Consider the following 21,626-nt stretch of genomic DNA (forward strand, 5'->3'; position numbering starts at 1 on the left):
ACCCCTCCCGTAGCGTGTTGCTTATGATTTGCACAACATGCAAATAGAGGAAGAGACAATTATTCATGTTCCTGTTACTCACTAACACCACCACCACCAAAAAAACCCCAAACTATGTGCTAAGATCTTTCTTTTATTTCCGTACCCATCAAGATGTGAAACTCACAGATGAGCTCTGTACTACAGAGAATCTTCTTGGAGTGCACCATTTTGTAAGGGCAAAGTGTGTGTGGATCATGAGAGGTGAAACAGAAAGAGAAAATGCTTCTTCTTGTATGGTACGTGTCCAGTTTGCAAATGTCAAGATAATCCCAGTGGCAACAAGAAGGAGAACTTTTACATTTAGTAACATTTATTTCTGCATTCGGTATCAATTACATGAGTGCAAATATTCAGAGTCCATAATTAAGTCCATTAGGAACCACAGAGAATGTAATACAAATTGTAATAAATTTAACATGCTGGAACTTTCCAGTTACCATACATGTAAATCAGCCTGTCAATCCCTTACGACAAAAGTACTGGGTTTTGTTCTCATTTTTTTGAGTTATACAAAACTGATTACCATAAGTATCGATTACTGTTCATTTTATTTGTGCTGGAAAACACTAAAACATCAGTCTACTGTTCTATATAGTTAATAAAGATGAATCCAACCAGCAACCCAGTGACGTAGAAGCAATTTTAACTATTGCATCAGTGCGCTAAGCAGGAAAGCCCCTAGCCACATGTAACATTAAAAGTTATAGAAGCAATGCCAATAGAAGAAGGAAAAACACTAAAAAAATAAAATAAAAAAGGTCAATATTATTTAGGCTCTCACCATCATGCACTTTATAAGCAACACAAAAAACCACATCTAGTACACTTTTCTCTTTACTATACTTTAGTGCTTGACACAAGTGATTGCAAATATTCTAAGTGCAGAAGCAGCAGGGGAAAAGCACTGCTTCTGAGTTTTATGTTTCTAAGATTATGGTGTCGAGAAAAAAAAGAACGATAAATTTGCAGTAAAGTGTAAGAACAGAGCTGTTCACTCCAGATTCCCCTCTTATTCACTACTGTAGTCGATGAATTCTTGATGTCTGCTTTACTCTGCCTTTCTCTTAGCACCTGGGATTTTAGCTTGAATCCTAGAAATACAGAAGAAAAAATAAAGGATTACAGGGTCAGGCAGCTATTCCAGCGGATCCCCACTTGGAGCCATAATCAGGGGTAACCTCTTTAGCTTGCATTCAGTGTGTTGTTGCAACAGGAGGACTAGAGTCTAATAATAAAAAGGGGTGATGCCCATTTATGTGTTTGTACAGGCCCTTCGTTATAAATGGCCCGTCTTTTTGTGGTTCATGTAGCCATTGGATGTGCTCAGTGATATTCTCCCCCTCTCCGTTCTACCGTGGTCTATTGTCTATTGGAAGCCAGGAATGAAATTTAAACAAAGAATTTTCAGTACAGACTTTTAATCTTGCCCAAAGCTAAAGGTTTTGCAGAATCACAAAATTATTGGCTGGAAAGGATGCCTGGAAGTCTCTGAATCAACCTTCCACCTGAGGCAGGACCATTCCCAAGGCTAGATCAGGTTGGCCAGGGCTTTGTCTTCCTGCATCTTGAAAACCTCCAAGGACGGAGGTTATGGCACCTCCCTGTGTAGCCTGCTCTAGCTCTGTCCTACTCTCCTAGTGAAAAATTTCTCCTAATGTCCAACAGCTACCTCCCAAGCTAGATTTCCATTGCTGTTCCTTGTTTTAACATCTGCCACTACTGAGGACAGTTTGGCTCCATCATCTTGTAACCTCCCATCAAGTACGTGTAGGCTGCTATGAGATCATCCCTTAGTTCCCTCCTTGCCACGCTAAACCAGCCCAGTTTCCTCAGCATCTCCTCACAGGTCACTTGCTCTCTGTTCCTCACCATTTTGCAGCCTTCCATTGGATACCTGTTGTTCAGGCAACTTTTGCAAAGCCATGGCTACCAACTGCTGAGATATACGGATCTACCTTCCAATCCAGCCATTCTGCTCTGGTAATTCCCGAGTGCTGAGAACTATGCTTAGACGCGCACTGTGCCCTTGCGGATCCCACAAAAGCTTTTGATACAGGCAACACATCAGGAACTAGAGCAGACCGCATCACAAATTTCATCCAGGTTTTCTGTCTGTTATATGGTGGTTTGAGACACTCAAGATCATGGTGCTTCCAAGCATTTGCTTTCTGTAATAGTAGGCTGTTCACTTGGTTTATTAATGGTATTACTAACTTTAAAGGACAGAGGCCCTGAATGCAAAAACCCAAGCTTGGAGCGGTCAGTGGGGAAGGGAGTTAACGCATTCCTTTTGGTGTGTCTTGGCCAGGTAGAAGTACAGACATCAGTCTCTGGCTGGACTGCTCTGTCCATTGCTTCCCCAAAGCGCAGGAGAGGGGAGAGAAGGATATAGGGTCATAGCTCTGCCTCAGCCTATGCTTCTCTGAGAAGGCCCCTGTTCCCTCAGGGATCTGCCCTCCCGCAGTCTCTTGTGTGCCAGGAGCTCGGGAGGACATCATTCACAGGACACGTTGTCCCCAGGACCACCCAGCTCATAGCCACCCCAAGCGCACTGCAACCGCACAGCAAGACTTCTGGTCCAGTCTGCTGCTGAACTCACTCACTTTGCCACAACAGTGTTTATGTGGGTCCGCACCAGTCCCAAGTATTGATCAATCTGTGCCTGCAAAGAGCAAAGGGAGACCACGTCAATCAGGCACCAACAAGGCAGAACCACCCAGACACCTGAACCACATCATGCGGACAGCCTTACCTGGTACTTGTCATATACAACAGGGAGAGTAAACATAGACACCACAGCTGAGGAGAAAAAGAGCACACTGTTATATTCCTGCCGATCAGATTCCTCCAGAGAAGAGACCTACTTCACACAGCGACGAACACGTATCATGCCACTTGGTCAGCTGATCCACCAGGGATCTTGGTATTAAAAACGAACTTTGCTCAAACCTCCCAAATATGGAATTTCCCATTGCTCTGGGACTAGTGGCTGCAAAACTGCAAAACACAAATTAGTTCTAGCAGGAGGGACAATGTAATGGGAATAATGAATATTTACTGGAAAGGGAAATAAAAGTTGATGGTTTGACTGTGTGGAAGGCACAATGAGGAGAGGCTGTTTTGTCTAAGTAGAAATTGCGAGGGAGTTAAAAATAAATTTTTAAAGAAATATTGATTTTTACCCATTATGAGAAGAGTCAGGCCATTGAAGAGGGCTCCCACGTAAGTCAGCAGCCACATTAGTACTGCAAACTAAATTAAAGATGGATCATTACATCACCTCCAGTGTCAGCGTAAGCAGAAAATAGTTCTCTTAGCTAGTTAAGATAATAGCACATCAGCCTTTTTTAACGTGTAAGGGGACTTCTTAAGTAAGGTGTATTAGGAACTAGGTACTTTTTCTGGGTGTATAAACCTCAGTCTCTGTCCTGCTGTTCACTGTCTCTCACCCTCTTCGCTGAGCTTTCATGTATATTTAGGGCTTAATTGCACACATTTAGGACTCTGCATTGAGCATGGCATAGGCAGATTTCTATATCCAGTTTTGGTGATCATAGAATTGTAGAATCATAGAATCATGGGTTGGAAAAGACCTCTAAGATCATCGAGTCCAACCATCCACCCAACACCACCATTCCTACTAAGCCATATCCTGAAGTGCCACATCTGCTTGTTTTTGGGGTCATCCCACATAGGTTAATCACAGCCCCACAGTGATAATCCAAGGACTGACAACTCTTGATGCTGGGAGATGGGTACGTTTTTCTAAAAATCTTCAGTAATTTAGGAGCCTAACGCATGTCTGTTCTCTTAATGATCTTCCCTTTGCTCTAAAGATAAAGGCTGAAAAGAAACAATTTTCTCAGCAGTGAGGGAAAGAAGCAGGAAATGCCACCATTAGAGGAAATCCAGATCAGCAGAGGTATTAGAGGGAAACATACCATTTTGTGGCAAAGTCATAGGAAGCATAACACAGAGATGCTTCTAGAACTGCAGTGCAACTAAGCTGGTCCTGCAACTTTTATAATTCCTGTATTATGGATCAATAAATTTAAATGCAGATTGCCAACTCTAAACTGCTGGAAGCAAGAAGTTTGGAAATCCAACAGGAGAGCAACTTTTATATTTGGAGCTACACAAAACTAGGTTTTATGACGACACTGTCAACATGGGAAGCAGCGCTTTGAAATGCAGATTGATCCTCTAGAGAGGGGTTAAAAATGTTTAAAGCAATCCTACTTTTAAAGAATCCACAAGGTCCTGAACGAGAAAGAGTCTCCTCAGCTCTTTGACTGTGCTGTTGACGTATAGCTGGAGACAGTCTGTGTATTTCTGAATCTGGTCCTGTGAAAGATTCATTTCCATCTCCAAGTAGGCTCTGCCAGAAACACAGGTCCAGTTACAAACCCAGGCAGGTTCACCTGCCGTCCATGCTCATTCCTGGCTACCCCATCACTCCCTCCTCCCCAGACCTCATTTCTTTGCGCTGGAGCAACGTGTCCCCCTTCCTGCAGGCGCAGAGCCACCAGCACACGCTGTCTTCACCTTGCATGACCCATCTCCCTGGGCAATTGTGGGCTGTTTGCCTCCAGCCTTGCCCTCTCCCCACGCCTGGTCTTGATGGGATCTCCCTTTACTCCATCCAAAGGGTGATGTAAATCACAGCTGGGGGGGGTGGGTCCCCACAAACTTCTGCGCAACACTGCCGCCACAGCAGGGGACATCTCCTCCAGCTGGCAGCTTCTGGAGGAACAAAAGCTGCTGTCTGGCCACGTCACCTTCAGTAGAGATGCCCCCTTCTCTCTCTTCCATCCCTCTGCCTGCCTTGCTCCTCCCTCTGAGCTATGCCCATGTCGTGAGTTGCATCTCAGAATTGACCCAAGTGAAACAGAAGCAGCAGCACCCCAGCAAGACTTCTTTTTTTTTTTTGTCTCAGTGTGTGTGTTTGCAAACCACATCGGTTCTATGATCTGGTATTAACCACCTTGCTGGCACTGCAGAGAAGAAAGGATCACTGCTTTCCCAGAGCAAACCACCCAGCCCCTGGGGAGGATGGGGAGGGCACCAGCATCAGCCCTGGCACCATCACCTAGGGCAACGGAGTGCCAGATCACAGCCAAGCAGTGCTGGAGAAAAGATATAAATGTTTTCTTTCCATGTCCAACAGAGTGTGCCAAGAAACAATACTCTTCCTGCTTGCAGAGATACTGTATTATCATTAGCTCTAATGAAACTCTATCTCTGTTTCCTTAAAAGTTTCTAGATCTTTTGAATTTCAGGACAAAAATTCCCATGTCTCAGAGGACAGTGGCTTTTGTGTTTGTTTTCTTTTTTTCCCCTGAGGATCTGAGCCAATACAGCCTTACAGCTCTTGAGACACTGGACAACAGAAAAAAATTACTTCCCCTGTTACGAGCAAGAAAATAATTTTACCCAGTACAAAAGCAGCAGCTAAAGAAATATGAATTGCCACTTTGCAAGATAAACAGTCCCTGGCCACAACTGCAAAGCACTCACTTGAAGGGGTGGCCCTCGTCCGTCTTCTGCACAGCCTGTAGGACCGATTTGTAGATTCTGAAGCTAATGGTGGCCGAGAGGCCGGCGAGGGCCAGGTAGGCCACAACGCTGACGACGCTGAACTGGGTCAGGGAGAAGAGCAGCAACAGGAGGCTGCCGAAAACGATCCCCGTCTGCTTGATGTCACGCCAGTACAACAGGTCGATAGCTGGGGAGAGAAGATCAACATGTTAACGGCAGGAGCTGGAAGGACCTTGAGGATGGCCACCACGGCCACTGCAATGCTCAGAGTCCTTGCAGGAGCGTGAAGGGAGGAGCGATGCTCCTGCTCACATCAGCATCCACAGGAACTCCTCAACGGAAGCAGTGAAGTGACTTCAGCAACGCACTAGAGAAATGACAACTGACGACCTATTTGAAATCCTTGTATTTCATGCATCTGTATCTGGGTTAGATGAGATGGATGAACATCTCCAACCACAATATGGTCGGTCTCTTGCAGCAGCAAGGCATGCGCAAGCTGGGGTTTGTGTTGTTGCTGGGGTTGCGTGGAAGTTTTTACCCTATCTTGCATTTAGCTACTCTGAAAACTGGATTATTTTTTTTTGTTTTTTGGGGGTTTTTTTGTTACAAGTCCGAATGCCAAATGCTTGATCAAAGCATTTTTAAGTTTTGGTTGTTGACACATGGATGAGAGAGTTTGGGGTTAGCCACAATAAACCGCTTTCCCATTCAAGTTTTGACAATATGATTTTGTTATTTCCTAAGTTCTGAGAAATAAAAGACTCCTGGTTTTACGACTGCTCAATAGTTACAAGGGCAGGAAACCATTTTTCAGGTGGGACCTTAAAATACAGAATAAGTCCCTTTGGCTACCGCAAATCCAACCATCTCAGAAATATTAAAAAAAAACCCTTTCTGCTTCTTAGATAACTTTCCTTGTCTAGATCCATGGGAGGTGTTAGTTAGAACAAAGCAAGTGCAGAAAACCATTTCCAGCCAATACATTTTTACATTTGTAAAGCAGTTAATTTTGACAGTGTTTTTCACCCAGTTTTTATAGCTTATTCCAACCCCTCCAGCAAATAATCTTACCATCAGGAAAAGCCACTATAAGAGCAAAATTTTGTGAAACAATTGCTGAATATCCAGTTCACAAAGGTGAATTTAATTTCTTTACACTGATAGCCTGTTTCTGAGAAGACTTTTCATCCAGCCAAAGAACAGGCTCATGACAATCTAAACAAAACAGCTTTAATTTCACACACTGCACAAGCCCTCCTGAACAGATTGAACACACCACCAGCCAAACAGATTTCATAGATGCCACTTGTCAAATCATTCTGAACAAAGAGTAAATTCAGGAAAATGCAATCTGTCAAAAAAAAAGTCACAAATACAAAAAGAAACAAAATTAGTCCAGCCTAGCATTTCTAACCATCTAATCTCCAAAAGTTGTGAGTCACCATGGCACGTTTGCTTTGAGTCAATGAGGTATATTACTCATTACTATTACACATATTACCATTGCTTTTCAAAATGATGGGCTTGAGTGCAAAAATTGCTGTTGTATTGCTGAGCTCTTTTCTCTTCATGCAACATTCACATCCTACTATCTACTCCATCAACATACACAATATAATAACTTCCATACTTTTAAGTGTCAGTGTTCAGCACTGGACCTGCGATCTCAGCGTTCAGCACTGGACCTGCGACCGTGAGCACACATGGATAGACCTATGGACTGCATGGAAGCCAAGGGATGGGGATCTCGGTGGTACCTGCTGGGGTCGTAGGTGCTGACTTTACGAATCAGGGACCAGGCCAGAGTCTTTCCAGATATATGCCCTGGTCTCTCTCCTGCAGAAACCCAAGGGCATGGACTAGGGAATGCTCCAAAATGCAGTTACAACCTAGGCAGAGCGTGCACCCAAGTCAGGGAGCTGAGCAGCAGAACCAGCTGTATTGACGCAGGCACCTGGAGCTCCACCAACTGCTTACAGTGCTGAGGTGCTGGAGTGTGCGACTTGCAAACCATCCTTACGAAATGGCATCTAGAACACAAGTGTTCAGTTTTTGCCATTTTTCATACTCTTTCAGTCAAGGCACTGCAAAATTCTGCAGCACAGCAACTGGTGCGCTTTCACATACGAGCATTTGGACAGAAGGTATTATTCACAGCCTGATCATTTTTATGCTTAAAAATTCCTCTGTCAGAGGACAGTATTGGAAATTTATGCAAACCTCACTTTTTGAGCTACTTAAATTTTCTACCACACAATATCTTCACGTTAAATGAAATGAGCACTTGTGAGCTAGCTCAGGATGCTGTATGTGGAGCATCATCTGCTGATGAAAAAGGCCACGCACCAGAGGAAAACACTACCTGGGACATGGGTAATAAAGCAGCAAACAAATGAGAGCTGAGCAAAAAAATACAAAAGCCCACTTCAGTAGAGCTCCCTGAGTTAATGCCAATTGATGATAAGACTGAAAACAATCAGCTAAGCCCTCTCTCCTTCTTTCTGGGATCTTCTGCCTTGTATTCCTGCAGAGCGGAAGCGGGCTGTGTTCTCACGCATTTTCTCATTCTGGAGTACTGTGTCCAGTGCTGGGCTCCCCAGCTCCAGAAAGATGAGGAACTACTGGAGAGAGTCTAGCGGAGGGCTACAAGGATGGTGAGGGGACTGGAGCACCTCTCCTATGAGGAACAGCTGAGGGAGCTGGGCTTGTTGAGTGTGAAGAAAAGACTGAGAGGGCTCTTACCAATGCTTATAAATATCTGAAGGGTGGGTGTCAGGAGGATGGGGCCAAACTCCTTTCAGTGGTGCCCAGCAACAGGACAAGGGGCAACGGGCACAAACTGAAGCATAAGAAGTTCCACCTGAAGACGAGGAAGACCTTCTCTACTTTGAGGGTGACAGAGCACTGGAACAGGCTGCCCAGAGGGGTTGTGGAGTCTCCTTTTCTGGAGATATTCAAAACCCGCCTGGATGAGGTCCTGTGCAGCCTACTCTGGGTGACCCTGCTTTGGCAGCGGGGTTGGACTAGATGACCCACAGAGGTCCCTTCCAACCCCTACCATTCTGTGATTCTGTGATTCTGTGATTCTGCTCAACAATGAAGATCCTGAACAACTCAAGACAGACTTGAGCAGGTATGTGTATAACCTGAAACTCACCTCGTCCTGCCATGAAATGACTGGGATATTTACTAAGCTGTATCAGGTAAGGAAAGGCTTGCCACGACTCTGAGAGAGATGGACAGAGGCCAAATGACACAGTTCTGGGGATACGTGCATGCATGAGAGAGGAGATGAAAAGGCAGCTGGCCTCTTTCGCCAGCCAGACAAGACCTGGGAGAGAGGGATCCTGTGTCTTTCAGACCTGAGGCAAATATTCCCACGTGCATGGAAAAAATATGTGCCAGCTGCTAGGTGGAAAATCTCAGCACAGAGAACGGAGATACGAGTTGAATGATTTTTACATGACTGTCCCGGTGCCCAGGTCCAGCCCAGGGACACACACAACCCCCCACCCATAGCCTGCAGTAGGTCAGTTAGGATTTTGAAGGGCAGGAACCAAATCTGACTTCTCATCCTCTCCCTCGCAGGGACGGAGAGCTGCGGCACTGCTGCTGTGTCCAGCTGTTTGGGTGGGATTTGCTGCTCCCGCAGCCATTCCTCCTCCTCTCCCTTAGGAAGAAGGAGGTGAGCCAAACTGCCTTGCAAAAGGTGGTGCAGGAGGGAGGTGAACCTCACGGTTCCTTGGGCAGGGAAGCGAGAGAAGGGGAGTTCAGAGCTAGAAATCAGCGGAGACTCATAGGCTCTCACTGTGGTCCATGGGCTTCCCTGGAGAGGGCACTTTTTTGCTGATAGGATTCTGGGATTTGAGATATATTGGTTCCCCTGGAATTTAAATGCTGCTCAAAACACCTGAGCTACATGTCAAAGCCATGCTTGCTCTTTCAATTGCAGCTTCAGTCACTTCAAAAGCTTTTTACCTTATTTTGGTCCTATATTTTCTTACATAAACAAATTTCCCTTAAAAGCAGGCAGAGGTGCACTGGGTGCAGAATCCCCTAGCTGGGTTCCTTTGCTTGCTTCCTCAGGGTGCCATTTTCTGCTGTAACTGTTCACACTAGAGAGAAAGTGTCTGCCACAGCAATATCTGGCATTGCAGATAGATACCAAGGGGCAAGACCAGGAGAAATCTGCTCCTTCAGCATCAGGTGAACCCAGGACTAGGTACATCAACTCCCTCCACACCCTTTTTTTTACTCTGAACAGGAATGAAAATGAAAGATGAGATTGTCTGCCACATATATATGTCTGCTTTGAGTTTCACCTCATCCTATATTCACACAGAACTGATTCAGACAGCAAATGACTCCCTCAAACACTCACTGACCCCATGGATTTACTGCCCTTGAACAGGTCACAAAATATAAATGCTGATCAGAGTCTTTGATGAAGGGCAGTTGCCTGTTCATGCCTGCACCCTTTCCTTCGCATGACGAGGAGACAAGCACCCAGGCTCAGACCAGCCTCCCCAGCACACAGGGATGCAGCGGGTACGAGGACGGCGGGGCCGGGGGCTGAGCTGGTGCGCACACCTTCACACACAGTGTCAGCATGCCCTGGCCCCACGCTTGGCCAGGCTGAGACAGGCATCAAGTCTGGCTCTTACGTGGGTACAGCGTTCCCCAGATAAATTAGAGGACAGGGGATCCCTCACAGCATGCGTTAACGACGTAATAATTAAATGCTTTGGTCAATTCTTAGTGGAAAAATGCCCCACAGGGAAGGAATAAAAGGTCCTTCTGAGGTCAAGGGTGCTGCAAGTGCTGGGTGTGTTGCAGACAGCGTGTGTGTGTACGCGCACAGCACAGCCCAGACCCGACTACAATGGCACGATTCTGAGCGACGCACGCTGAATATGCACGAAGCAGGAGGCTGGTGCCACGTGAGCCTGTCAATATGTGATATGCATGCAATTGGACAGTGGGTCAATCTGCCTGGCTAAGCAAGATACACTTCTGAGAGCCTGAATGCCAGCTTCAGACCACCTAAGGTTTGCAGCTAGGATTTGCAAACAGGGTTTTGGAAAACAGGCACTGAAATCGGCCTCGGCTTCATTGAGGTTTGAGTTCCTTCTGTTTTGAAAATCCCAACTCTAAAACGCTGACCATGCCCATTAACATGCAGAAGCTGTTCAGCTGTAGCTTTCCGTGATCTCCTTTCAGCCTCTTGGAAGGAGGGAAGCAGCGCCAGTCACTTTGTGCTCTTTCCAGTAAAACACACCAGAGCTCTGGCTCATTTGTGGAGGTATAAAAGATCTCCGGGTTTTGCCAGAAGTGCCTCGCACTACGAAGTATTTGTATTTATTAAGCAGGACTTGCCAGTTATCTCTAAAACAGCACTGCTGCTGGTCACTGCAGCTGCCTTTGAAGAATTTTTCTGGAGAAGCCTGTCTGATGAGCTATTCATCTGACAGCATCGCCTGCCGTGTTTTTTAACTGACAGCAGAACTCGTAAAATGTTACTCAAGTAACCTTCTATTTGAAAGAAAAAGTTTTCAAGGGTGCCAAAGCAGTGTCTCAGCTATACTTTGTGGTATAATTTCATGTCATTAAACTAATGTGAGTCCTCCATTTGGGGCCAACCCGCAGATTAATGATGCACAAAGATAAACTGTATGATAGAGAGTTGGGGCTGTTCAGCCTGGAGGAGAGGAGGCTCCGGGGAGACATTACAGCAGCCTTCCAGTACCTGAAGGGACCCGCGAGAGAGCTGGAGAGGGACTTTTTACAAGGGCATAGAGTGATAGGACAAGGGGTAATGGCTTTAAACTGAAAGAGGGTAGACTGGGATTAGATCTAAGGAAGACATTCTTTCCTCTGAGGGCAGTGAGGCCCTGGCCCAGGTTGCCCAGAGAAGCTGTGGTTGTCCCCTCCCTGGAAGTGTTCCAGGCCAGGTTGGACGGGGCTTTGAGCACCCTGCTCTGGTGGAAGGGGTCCCTGCCCGTGGCAGGGAGGGTTGGAACTGGATGATCTTTAAGCTCCCTTCCAACCCAAATCATTTGGTGATTCCATGATACAAGCAACCACTTGTTAATATGAGTAGTTGATAAATACCCATGTTTGCGAGGCAAGCTAAAGGTAACCTCACAAATACAAGTAACAGCTACAGCATGCAATGCTTGTGCCAGCAAGGAACTGCTCCTGAGTACAGTGCCTGAAAGCTCTCCAAGCTTTCATCATGGCTTTCAGTAGAAAACATTTCTGCTCCTCAATCAAAAAAGCCAGAAGACAGACCTGGGTGCTGGAAAGGGCAGTGCTGGAGGCAAAGGGTGAATGACTTTAGATGGCCAAGGTGGACTAAGTAGTGATGCTGCTTAATCCAGTCTCCTTGGGACCTGGTGGAAACATGAGGACTGAGCGCTGGTGGTTTACATGGTCCCCAGAAGCACCGTGGCATGGGGCAGCTGCAGCCCAAGGCTCCTGAGTGGAGATCCCAGAGGGACAATAGAGGATCTAATCCAAATTATAGCTAAAATGTCCTCACACCTACAGAATCCTGCATGGTTATGTTTCTGAAAAATACTTTTGTAAGAAAAATGGGGATCTTGCCATTCCCTGTCTCAAAGAAAGCATTTTATGAAAATTAATGAAGATCACCTGAGCACAGACAGGACAATTCACATCTTCCACTGTTTTTCCCTTCCCCTGAAAACCTCTGTTCCTTCTTTCTGATTTTGAAGTTTTTCCTCTACTGCAACAACTGAGTGAAAAATGAACATGCATCAAGCAGCATTTACATGGACGTTAGTAAAAAAAGTGTGTGCAAAACGCTTTTAACGAAGCCTTCAAAAGAGGCTCACAGGCCTTCATGATCGAATAAAAGGTTCTGTGCTCTTCAGCATACTAGTAACAACGTTGGATGTGATCAAGCTGCCCTCCCCACAGGGAGGTCCCATTGGGCCTCCTTAGGAGGTAAAATCAACGGGTTGTACAGCTTCATTCCCTATGTAATATTAGTATTAATGAGAAGTGAGAAAAACCTGTCTACACACAGCCTTTCATTCTGTATACAAAGTAATACTATGACTTCATAAATACAAATTACTTCATAAGTAATTTCTCAGACCTACTGGAACTGAAAAGATCAGGAAACACAATTTAAGAAGCGCAATATTGTTTATAGCATTGTCGCAACAATATTTGACAACAAATGCAACAAAGTTGTAAGTCTTTAAATAGAAGTAAATATTGCTCACACTCAAAGACATTCCAGTTTACAGCTTTAACCACAGGCTTCAGCACCAGGCTTTCCCTCTTCTCCCCAGTGAAGGATCCAATGTGGTCATTGCTCCCCTGCCCACAGCAGATCTGATTCAAATGTAATACAGATGGATACACCATTTAATGAGCAGTCTGGTGCCTTCAGGAGACTGCTGTGATTAATGGCAGAGCCAAGACAGAGTATCTGTGATGCTTCATGAGGTATCTCTCCTTATCCTTTATTTTCAGCCTTGAGAGATCTCTCCATACTTCCTCTACCGCTTGTACACACCTTCTCCATTAACTTCCTGTCCTCAATTCACCTTTATGTCTTTATCATCCCCCTGCTCCAAGACTAGCTTGAAAGATCAGACCTTGGTCCCCGAACTCTGATGAGAGGAGACCTGGAGCAGGAACAGGACCAGGGAAAAGGGAAATCTTGATATATGATGCCCTCCATGTTATAGAACCACTGAATCATAGAAAAGTTTGAATTGGAAGGGACCTTATAGATCACCTTGTTCCACCCTCCCTGCCATGGGCAGGGACCCCTTCCACCAGAGCAGGGTGCTCAAAGCCCCGTCCAGCCTGGCCTGGAACACTGCCAGGGAGGGGACAACCACAGCTTCTCTGGGCAACCTAGGCCAGGGCCTCACCGCCCTCAGAGGAAAGAATGTCTTCCTTAGATCTAATCCCAGTCCACCCTCTTTCAGTTTAAAGCCATTACCCCTTGTCCTATCACTCTATGCCCTTGTAAAAAGTCCCTCTCCAGCTCTCTCGCGGGTCCCTTCAGGTACCGGAAGGCTGCTGTAATGTCTCCCCGGAGCCTCCTCTTCTCCAGGCTGAACAGCCCCAACTCTCTCAGCCTTTCTTCATAGCAAAGGTGTTCCATCGCTCTGATCATTTTTGTGACCCTCCTCTGGACCCATTCCATATCCCCCTCCATCTGCAAGATCAAGATGGGAGTAAAAAAGGATTGATTGATTGCCACGTATGAGGCACCAGAGTGGGCTTGTGTAGACAGAAGAGAATTTGCAATAAAAAAATCATCCCTACAACCATGCTGCACACAAGTCTACTGTAGTATTATTTAGCATTATTATTATCATTATCATTGACGATGTATTATTGTTATGTTATTATCATTTTCACATGAGACATGCTTTAAGACCAGGGTTTAAGATCAGGAGAAAAAGGGTTTAAGGTCAGGAGAAAGCCTCCTCCACACACCTCCTCCACATAAACCATATCACTACCTGCCTTCACCAGTTTCTATGGAGGATGTTATTGCTCTCACCTTAAGTGAGCAGAAACCGAGTAGACCAAGCAGAGTCTCTGAATGCAGTCCCTTAATGCACATAATGCTATGCAAATATTAAGATTTTCCCGAGATGCCCCTGGACCAAAACAACAGACCTGGAACCTTCCTAACTCTATCCAAACATTTGAATATCTGCGGATTTTCAAAAGGAATGGCTCAGACCTATGTTATTTGTGAGAATTCAGTATGACATGGAGCGAATATCCCTTCTGACATCAAAAAAGCCTCACCAAAACTCACTTCACAGAGACCTAATGAAAACAAAATCAGCCCTCCAATGTAGCCTTCACCTACTGCCCCATCATCACCCTCTTGCCAGAGGGGAATTTTCTCCTTGTTCTGGCAATGAAAGGATATTGTCCATCTGTTCTTAAAAGAAAAGAAAATTTAAAAAAATTGCATCCAGACATGGCACAGCAGGTGTGTAGAGCACATTTTGGCAGAGCTACTGAAATCTCTACTGGTTTTTTGATACCACCTAGGTCAAGGTGTTTGTTGGAATGGCTGGCAGTCAGTGTGAAGATCATCTAAGAGAGTTTGTCCTCTAACTATAAGCTCTTGATCTTGCAGTCGTATTGCCATCAACAGGAATGTGCTTGAAGAAGGCTGATAAAATTTCTGCAGCAGTGACAAAAGATGAAAGCAAATCTGAAAGTGGAAAATGTTGACAAATTTCATTCAAATTTCACAGAAAATCAACTGTGAAATTAGGAAGTCAATTCTTCGTAAGTAAGTGTAGTTTTGTGAAACTATTAGCTAAATTGGCTACAGCAGATGATGACTTGATTCCAAGATTTCAGCTCTACCAAAGTCCAACATACAGACCAACTACTGGGACAGATCTTTAGCTGCTGAAAAGAGGGAGAGCTCATTTGAGCAAAACAAATGGATCCCAGCTGAGAGTTCAGCCCATGATATTTTCAGGAAAGCACTGAAGGTACCAACTGGCTGAAGATATATTCTCATGATAACAGCTGTAATTAGACAGATTTCAGAACTGTCAGTAAGATTATAGATTAATAGCATGCATTCATATTATTGCCATTGAACTTTTTTAGCAGTCGTAAAGTGGGGAACATTGCCATGAATATTTGGTGTAGCCTCTTAGCACCCTTTGGAAACCAACTGATATATCAAGCAAGCAAGGAAGCTGGTTGTCTGGCAACAGCTGCCAAGAAAATGCTACTCAGTAACGCCAGTCCCAGCAGAGTTATATCAGCTAGATGGATCTGAGGATCTGATGAAGTCTGCAGTCCTTTTCCACATTAAGTTATAATTATAATGTGGATATTATTTAGGATCTTTTCAATGAACAGTTCACAGGTCTTTTTCTCTGGATCTTTCAAATTTTCTTTTTTAATAAGTCTTGCAGGAGGCTGGAGCTGCAGGAAGAAGCATGGCACTTATGACCACCCAAGAGCTGTCATGTAAAAGAAATAGTGGAAGAGGGAATACTCATGGGGACCAGTGTAGAATCATGGAATCACTCAGGTTGGAAAAGACCTCTAAGATCATCAAGTCCAACCGTCACCCCATCACCACCATGCCCACTAAACCATGTCCCAACATGTATACTGACAACAAATAGCTCCACCAAGTCAGGGTGCAAAAAGACCTTCCTAACCCAGAGAAACATCTCCAGCAAGACGTAGGCATGAGTCCTGCCAAGCTGGGCCCAGTCTCCGGAGAAGGCACAGAGACCTGCTCCACCTCCTGAACCTGGAGGCAACCCTCTTCCAGCAGCTCCCCCCTGGAAGCTGCACACTGCGACGTGTCTCGCGCTGGCACTGGCTACAGGCAGTTACACGAAGGCCCACATAAACCAGCATGCCCAGTAGGAGACGTTTCTCCACATGCTCTTACATCATGCATGGCTCCATCCCAGCCTGCTTCAAATGCATCATCTTCCAGTGCAAAAGATGACTTGGGTGTGGAAGCCGGCTGCAATTCCCCGAAGCCGCCTATGATAACATTTTGAATGAAGCAGATGCCCAGGAGGGGGGAATCACTCTCCCGCTCCCCCGAGGGGCTGTATCATCATCTACCATTGACATCATCGTGCTTTACCTGCAGGACGGGTAGGTAAAACACACTGCAATATTTCTAAACGTATGAAGCAGCATCAATTGCTTCATTGCAAGGAAGGTGCCAGTACATTGATTTCGTGGGGCGAAGCCAAAGCTACACCAAGTGTCTCTGCAGCTTCTCAAGATCCCCACCCAATTTTACACCAATTAAAAGTACTATGAGGGCAAACCAATGATACTGCTAGTTGCAGGCTTGACTGTTCATTTATTAAAATTTATATTAATCTCAATGTTCTTTTTCCATAATTTCAGTAAAAATATGCTCTGCATTTACCAAGGTTTGTGTCTGCATGTTACGTTCACAGATACATTCCAGAGTTTTCAGAGAGGAACCATAATTCCAGTGATAATGAACTTGGCAAAATTATACAATTCCAGGTTTGCATGAAACTGATATGCTGGGTTGAGACAGAGGCTATATAAATAATAGATATTAAAAGAATCAATGAATCAAGGCTTTAGTCTTCGTTCTTCTGAATTTTAAATTTATTCCATTTTATCTGGGACTGATCAAAGAATTTTGCTGACAGAAATAATATTCTATGACTATTTCATGCTTTCTGCAGGATCATTTCTGAATCATAAAGCACCACCCAAGAAAAAGAGAAAGATATGCAAATGATGTGGAAGTGAGGCAAGTGATTTATTTTAGCTGCACTGATTTTTTCAGACCAGGTTTTTTTTCAGATCAGCATGGGACATATGGTGTCATTTAGTTGTCAGCAAATCTACATCTTGGTTTCAAAAAGCAGAGCACAGAAGGAGAGAAAGGCCACTATTATTATCAATTATGAATTAAACAATAGCAGCATGCCCTTTGTTATTTCCCCTTTCTTTAATTTATGAAACAAATACTTTTTTCTGATAAAGAGGGAAAATGTTTACTTTGCCTCTAAATACAGGTGGTTCAGCAATCTGACTCAGCAAATGAATGTTTTTACAAGGATCAGCAAAATACTGAGCCTTTTTGGAAACCAAACCAAAAACCCAAACCCCACCTAACAAGGAAATTTATCTGCAAAGCTCAGATGAAAAGACCCTGAAGTTTGGTCAAGGCTCTCCCATATAAGCTTAGCGAATCACGCAATCCTATAGAAAACCCTAGCCCTGGATGAAGGTGTGGAAAGCCCAAGCTGCTGGAGGCTGGCATTTAACAGGTGCATCTGTTTACTTTCCAGCTACTCATCTTCCTTAAAAAAACCCTCAGACTGTAAATACAATTAGGCACTAAATTAACATTGCAAAAATATCAAGCTCCCTAGAGACAAGTGTCTGTCTGAAAGATCTCCCCCTGCCCTCCCCTCCCCAAAAAACACTTTCGGAAGGTTTTCTGGCTTCTGCTACATTGATCTGCATTTATGAAACTATGTCCGCAAGCATCGTGGACCCTTTAATGAGATGACGCTATGGAGTAATCTCTCTCCCAGGGACCCTGTTGTGAGCATCAGCATCATGTACCATCTATTCAGCATAAACATGCACCTTAAAATTAAAAAATACATTCAAACAAAGCCTGCCTGAAGCAGACAGCAGCCTGCCTGGCAGGCTTAGCCGCTAGCTTTTCTCCCTCTAATCTGCCCACCGAGCAGCATCACAGAGACTGTCTTTTATCAAAACAAAGGCTGGATGCTGGCTGGGAAGTGTAAAGCCAACTAAAAATGGCTGAAAAGCTGTCCGAGGCACTGGGGAAGGTAGCCAGCCCCACCCAGCGCAGGCACTGACCCGCTCAAAATCAGCTGAAAATAAGCCCAAAAGGGAGATGCTATTGTTCTCCTCTCCGACTCAGCAGCAAGACAACATCATCACAACATTTTGCCCCCAAACACCTCAGCAGAGTGTTTGAAAGCACAACGAAGGGATTAATTTCTTTTTTTTTTTTTTTAAAGCAATCCTACAGAAAAGTACAAAGTGGGTGGCAATGCCGCGGCCGCCTCGGTGCTATCGCGCTCCTTGTCGAAGCTGCGTTTTCTTTGTGTCGACGCTAGGCTAAGCCCTCGCTATGGGTGTGTCCGTGGGCAGGATGCACCCAGGCGCCCAACGCAACCGCCCCGAACCCTGGCGAGCCCGAGCAGGCACAAATTCACCGTCACCCGGCTTCCCTGAATCCCGAAAGGTACGAAATCATGCCAGCGGCAGCCCGACGGGGAGAGTCGGGGATGAGAAATGATAACCGCTAACAGCAAGGGCGGATGCTTTGGGAATGAGCTGTAAGGTGGGGAGGAAGGTCCCGTATCCTAGATGCTTTCAGGGTGAGACAGCTGGAGATGGGAGAAATACAATTAAAGAACAGAATTAAGGGCTTTTTATCTTTCCTTCTCAAATTACCCCCAAAGAAAAGCTTCACGGCGAGGGAGAGAAAACAGCATGCAAAGGCCCACAGGTGAACAATGCAAAAATGGATGGATCCTGCCTTTGCCTCCTCTGACACGCAGTCCTTTTAGCATGCAACACCAGAACAGATATAATACCCTGACATTTCCAGTTGCTCCAAAGACAGTCCATCTTGGTGGAATCGGCACTGGCTTGCATCTCGGAGGGTTGAGGAATTGCCGGTCCTTTCGTCGGAGGCACTGCGTTACCAGTCAGGCATTCCCGAGCATGGGTGGGTTAGCGGGTATCGCTCCCGTCTCCCCGCTCAGCTCCGGACTGATGCTGTAAGCAGCACAGGCGGAGGGGGGAGGGCATATTGTACGCGCTGCGGTCTCCACTGCAGCAAATCAGCAGTGTGATGTGGTTGCCCTAGGGAGCAGGCTCCTTTGAAAAGGGGATGCAGTCCCCTTTCAAATCAAAAGCTTGCGCTTGGCGGCTTAGCCTCCTAAGCCATTGAAATGGTTAAAGCAACCTGACGGCAAAGAAATAAAAACAAATTGGGTGTGGGTGGAGGGGGGGGCAAAGGGAGGGGGGGAGTGAGCAGTGTCTCCTATGTGGCTGTATGGTTGTGCCTATTCATGTTCCAGAAATTTCTTGAGAGTGATGAAATCTGGTGTTTTCATCATTTTTTTGTGAAGGCCAAATTTCACCCAGCCCCTCCAGGTTTTGATGCCCCCCTCTCCTCTGCCCAGCTGGGTGAGACTGGGGAGCAGGCAGGCAAAATCCAAGGGCAGGATCCGACCCCAACAGAGAAACACCCATTTTACTATTTTTTTTCCAAAACTATTGCAGAAACAGAAGACAGCAGAGTACCCATACCACCGGGGATCACTCTTCTGCCCCTGCTGGCACGAGCACTCACATGGCCCCCCAGACCCTCGTGCCAAGCCCTGCTGCACTGCAAGCTGCACCCAGGTTAGGGTGTGCGGGGTACGAACGCTGCCTCCTCCCGCTGCTCAAAACGCTGCATAAACTAGGATTTGAGTGCAAAGAGGGCAGATATATGGGATAATTTGTGAAAAAGCATGTGCTCTCACTAGTAACTGTGAGTCCACTGATGGCTGAATTTTAACACGAGCCCCAACACTCCTCCCCTGGGTAAAACACTGCCCTTACCTCAGTTTCCCCATCAATAAACCACTGTAAGTAGCCTCACAGAGAAGTTATAACTAAGCAACATCCACACAGTATTTGGTAAATACTTGGAAAGAAAATGCTTTACATCCACCCAACCTATTTGCCTTTTCAGATTTTGGGGAGTGGGGTAGTTGTTAACCACAAACAAACTCCCCAGAAAGTCACCCCATTTCACTGACGAGTGACCTGAGATACAGCATATCAGACTTGGTCCAGTCACCGTTCGCAGAACAATCCCAACAGGGGATCTCGCAGCTCTGAGGCTGTATTTAATCTTTACATCCTGCTAGCTTATGAAATAATTTTACTTTAGCCATGTTATACTGAGTTTAGCTTTTCTATATGGAAACAGAGACCAGCCCAGACACAGTGGGTCACATGCACATCAGCATGGGGAACAGAGTTTGAACCTCTCTGCTCTTTTGGCTCCATAACAAACAGTCTTTAACGCCTGCATTAAGAGAGATCTCCTCCAACTGGCAGTAGTAGGTCACTTGTCCTTCCCTCAGGTAACTCACCTCATAGAAGAAAGCCAAAATTTAAGGAGAGACTCAGCACAGTGTGATCTTAACCTTTACCCGGGAAACTCTGCTGGGATTATGGAGGCCAACAGCTATTGTTCACGTTTCAAAACCATCTTTGAAATCCCCCAAAAGACTTGCTCTAGGCTTCAATCCAGCATCTTCAGCCCCCTAACAGGAAAAAATTAACTAATTGGTGCAGAACTGGCTTCAGTTGTCATTGAATCTAGTAAGATTAAATCATCTACAAACAATGTTACAAGTCCTCATTTTGTGTTCTTTCTGGCTTTGTTAAAAAAAGGAAGAAACAGGTCGGCAAGGGATGATTTCTCAGCATGGACTGATTGGTTTAGACCCTTTGCAAGAGCAGAAAATGTCCCTATTGATACATTTTGCCGTGCACACTGTTTGCTGCTCTGCGATGGGGTTCCCAGCACCAATCCATATGATGAGGTATTTACAAGCAGTGTAAATCAAACAGAGCCATCATTCACATGAAACTCCCAAATCCCAGAGTCCCTGAAAAAAAGCCAGAGACCTCAAACTCAGTGCATCAGTGAAACTCATGGCTATTGGGCACGTACCACCAGCAACACAGCAGTGAGAAGACACAAAATCTCTGCTCAGTCTCACTGTAACACACATTTCTCAGTCAGGTATAAAAGACAAATTCCCTTTGGACAGAAGAGCAGTCCACATACATTTAAGATCCCCGTGTTGTATGAAACAGTGATTTCTCCTTTCCTTCACTGTTGGTAGGGCTTTTTCTTGACCCAGACTTCAGGTCTCCATCTCCTTCCCCAGGCCACCAAAATGAACCATACCATTAGTTTTCCTGTTCAAACTCTTACTTCCGTTTAGAAAAGTGTCTCTTCAGACCTGGCCCATGTGACTGGACTGTCCCACACCATTTCCAGAGCTATTTTAATTCCTGCGCACCAGAACCCATCACTTTATCACCAGTAACAAGAACAATGCATTTGTGTCAGAAACAGAACTGAACTGGAACTGTGAGATGAACCTATTTAGAAAATGCAAATGGGCTAAGCAGGTCTTCCAGCGTGCACTCACTTATGCCAGGAGCTGAGTCAGGTGAGGGACAGAGGCAGTGCCTGGCATTAACGCTCTATGTGTGTCTACACACACTCGCACAAAAAGTTTAACACAATCCCAATCAGCACTGGGTGGATCCAGGAATAAACTGGCAATTAATAAAAAATGCATATCTACAATGAGAATTTAAATCCTGCGTTCAATAAGTAGTGAGCCAGAATTAGGTCTATGCAGTTGGCCATCAGTAGACTGAGGGTGAGAACTGCTTATTTGCAGCCGAACTAAACCAGGACCACC

The 21,626-nt window shown here is 45.3% G+C and overlaps 1 protein-coding gene across 2 annotated transcripts in view; it reads right to left on the bottom strand.

Moving 5' to 3' along the window:
• Positions 1 to 331: 331 nt before the first annotated feature.
• RTN1 (reticulon 1) overlaps positions 332 to 21,626 on the bottom strand; it is a 125,940-nt gene continuing 104,645 nt past the window's right edge. The window contains exons 1-7 of one of the 2 annotated variants that reach the window (XM_075426781.1): positions 18,717 to 19,082; positions 5,560 to 5,767; positions 4,282 to 4,420; positions 3,225 to 3,294; positions 2,795 to 2,841; positions 2,646 to 2,704; positions 332 to 1,133 (exon numbers count right to left, since the gene is read on the bottom strand). In XM_075426781.1, the coding sequence (XP_075282896.1) occupies positions 1,091 to 1,133; positions 2,646 to 2,704; positions 2,795 to 2,841; positions 3,225 to 3,294; positions 4,282 to 4,420; positions 5,560 to 5,767; positions 18,717 to 18,777 (627 nt within the window). In that variant the 5' untranslated portion in view covers positions 18,778 to 19,082 and the 3' untranslated portion in view covers positions 332 to 1,090. Of the gene's footprint in view, positions 1,134 to 2,645; positions 2,705 to 2,794; positions 2,842 to 3,224; positions 3,295 to 4,281; positions 4,421 to 5,559; positions 5,768 to 18,716; positions 19,083 to 21,626 lie in introns of those variants that run through there. The other variant, XM_075426780.1, reaches the window with a different exon arrangement.

This window comes from Opisthocomus hoazin, chromosome 7 (assembly GCF_030867145.1).
Source record: "Opisthocomus hoazin isolate bOpiHoa1 chromosome 7, bOpiHoa1.hap1, whole genome shotgun sequence".
In the NCBI taxonomy this organism is placed as follows: domain Eukaryota; kingdom Metazoa; phylum Chordata; class Aves; order Opisthocomiformes; family Opisthocomidae; genus Opisthocomus; species Opisthocomus hoazin.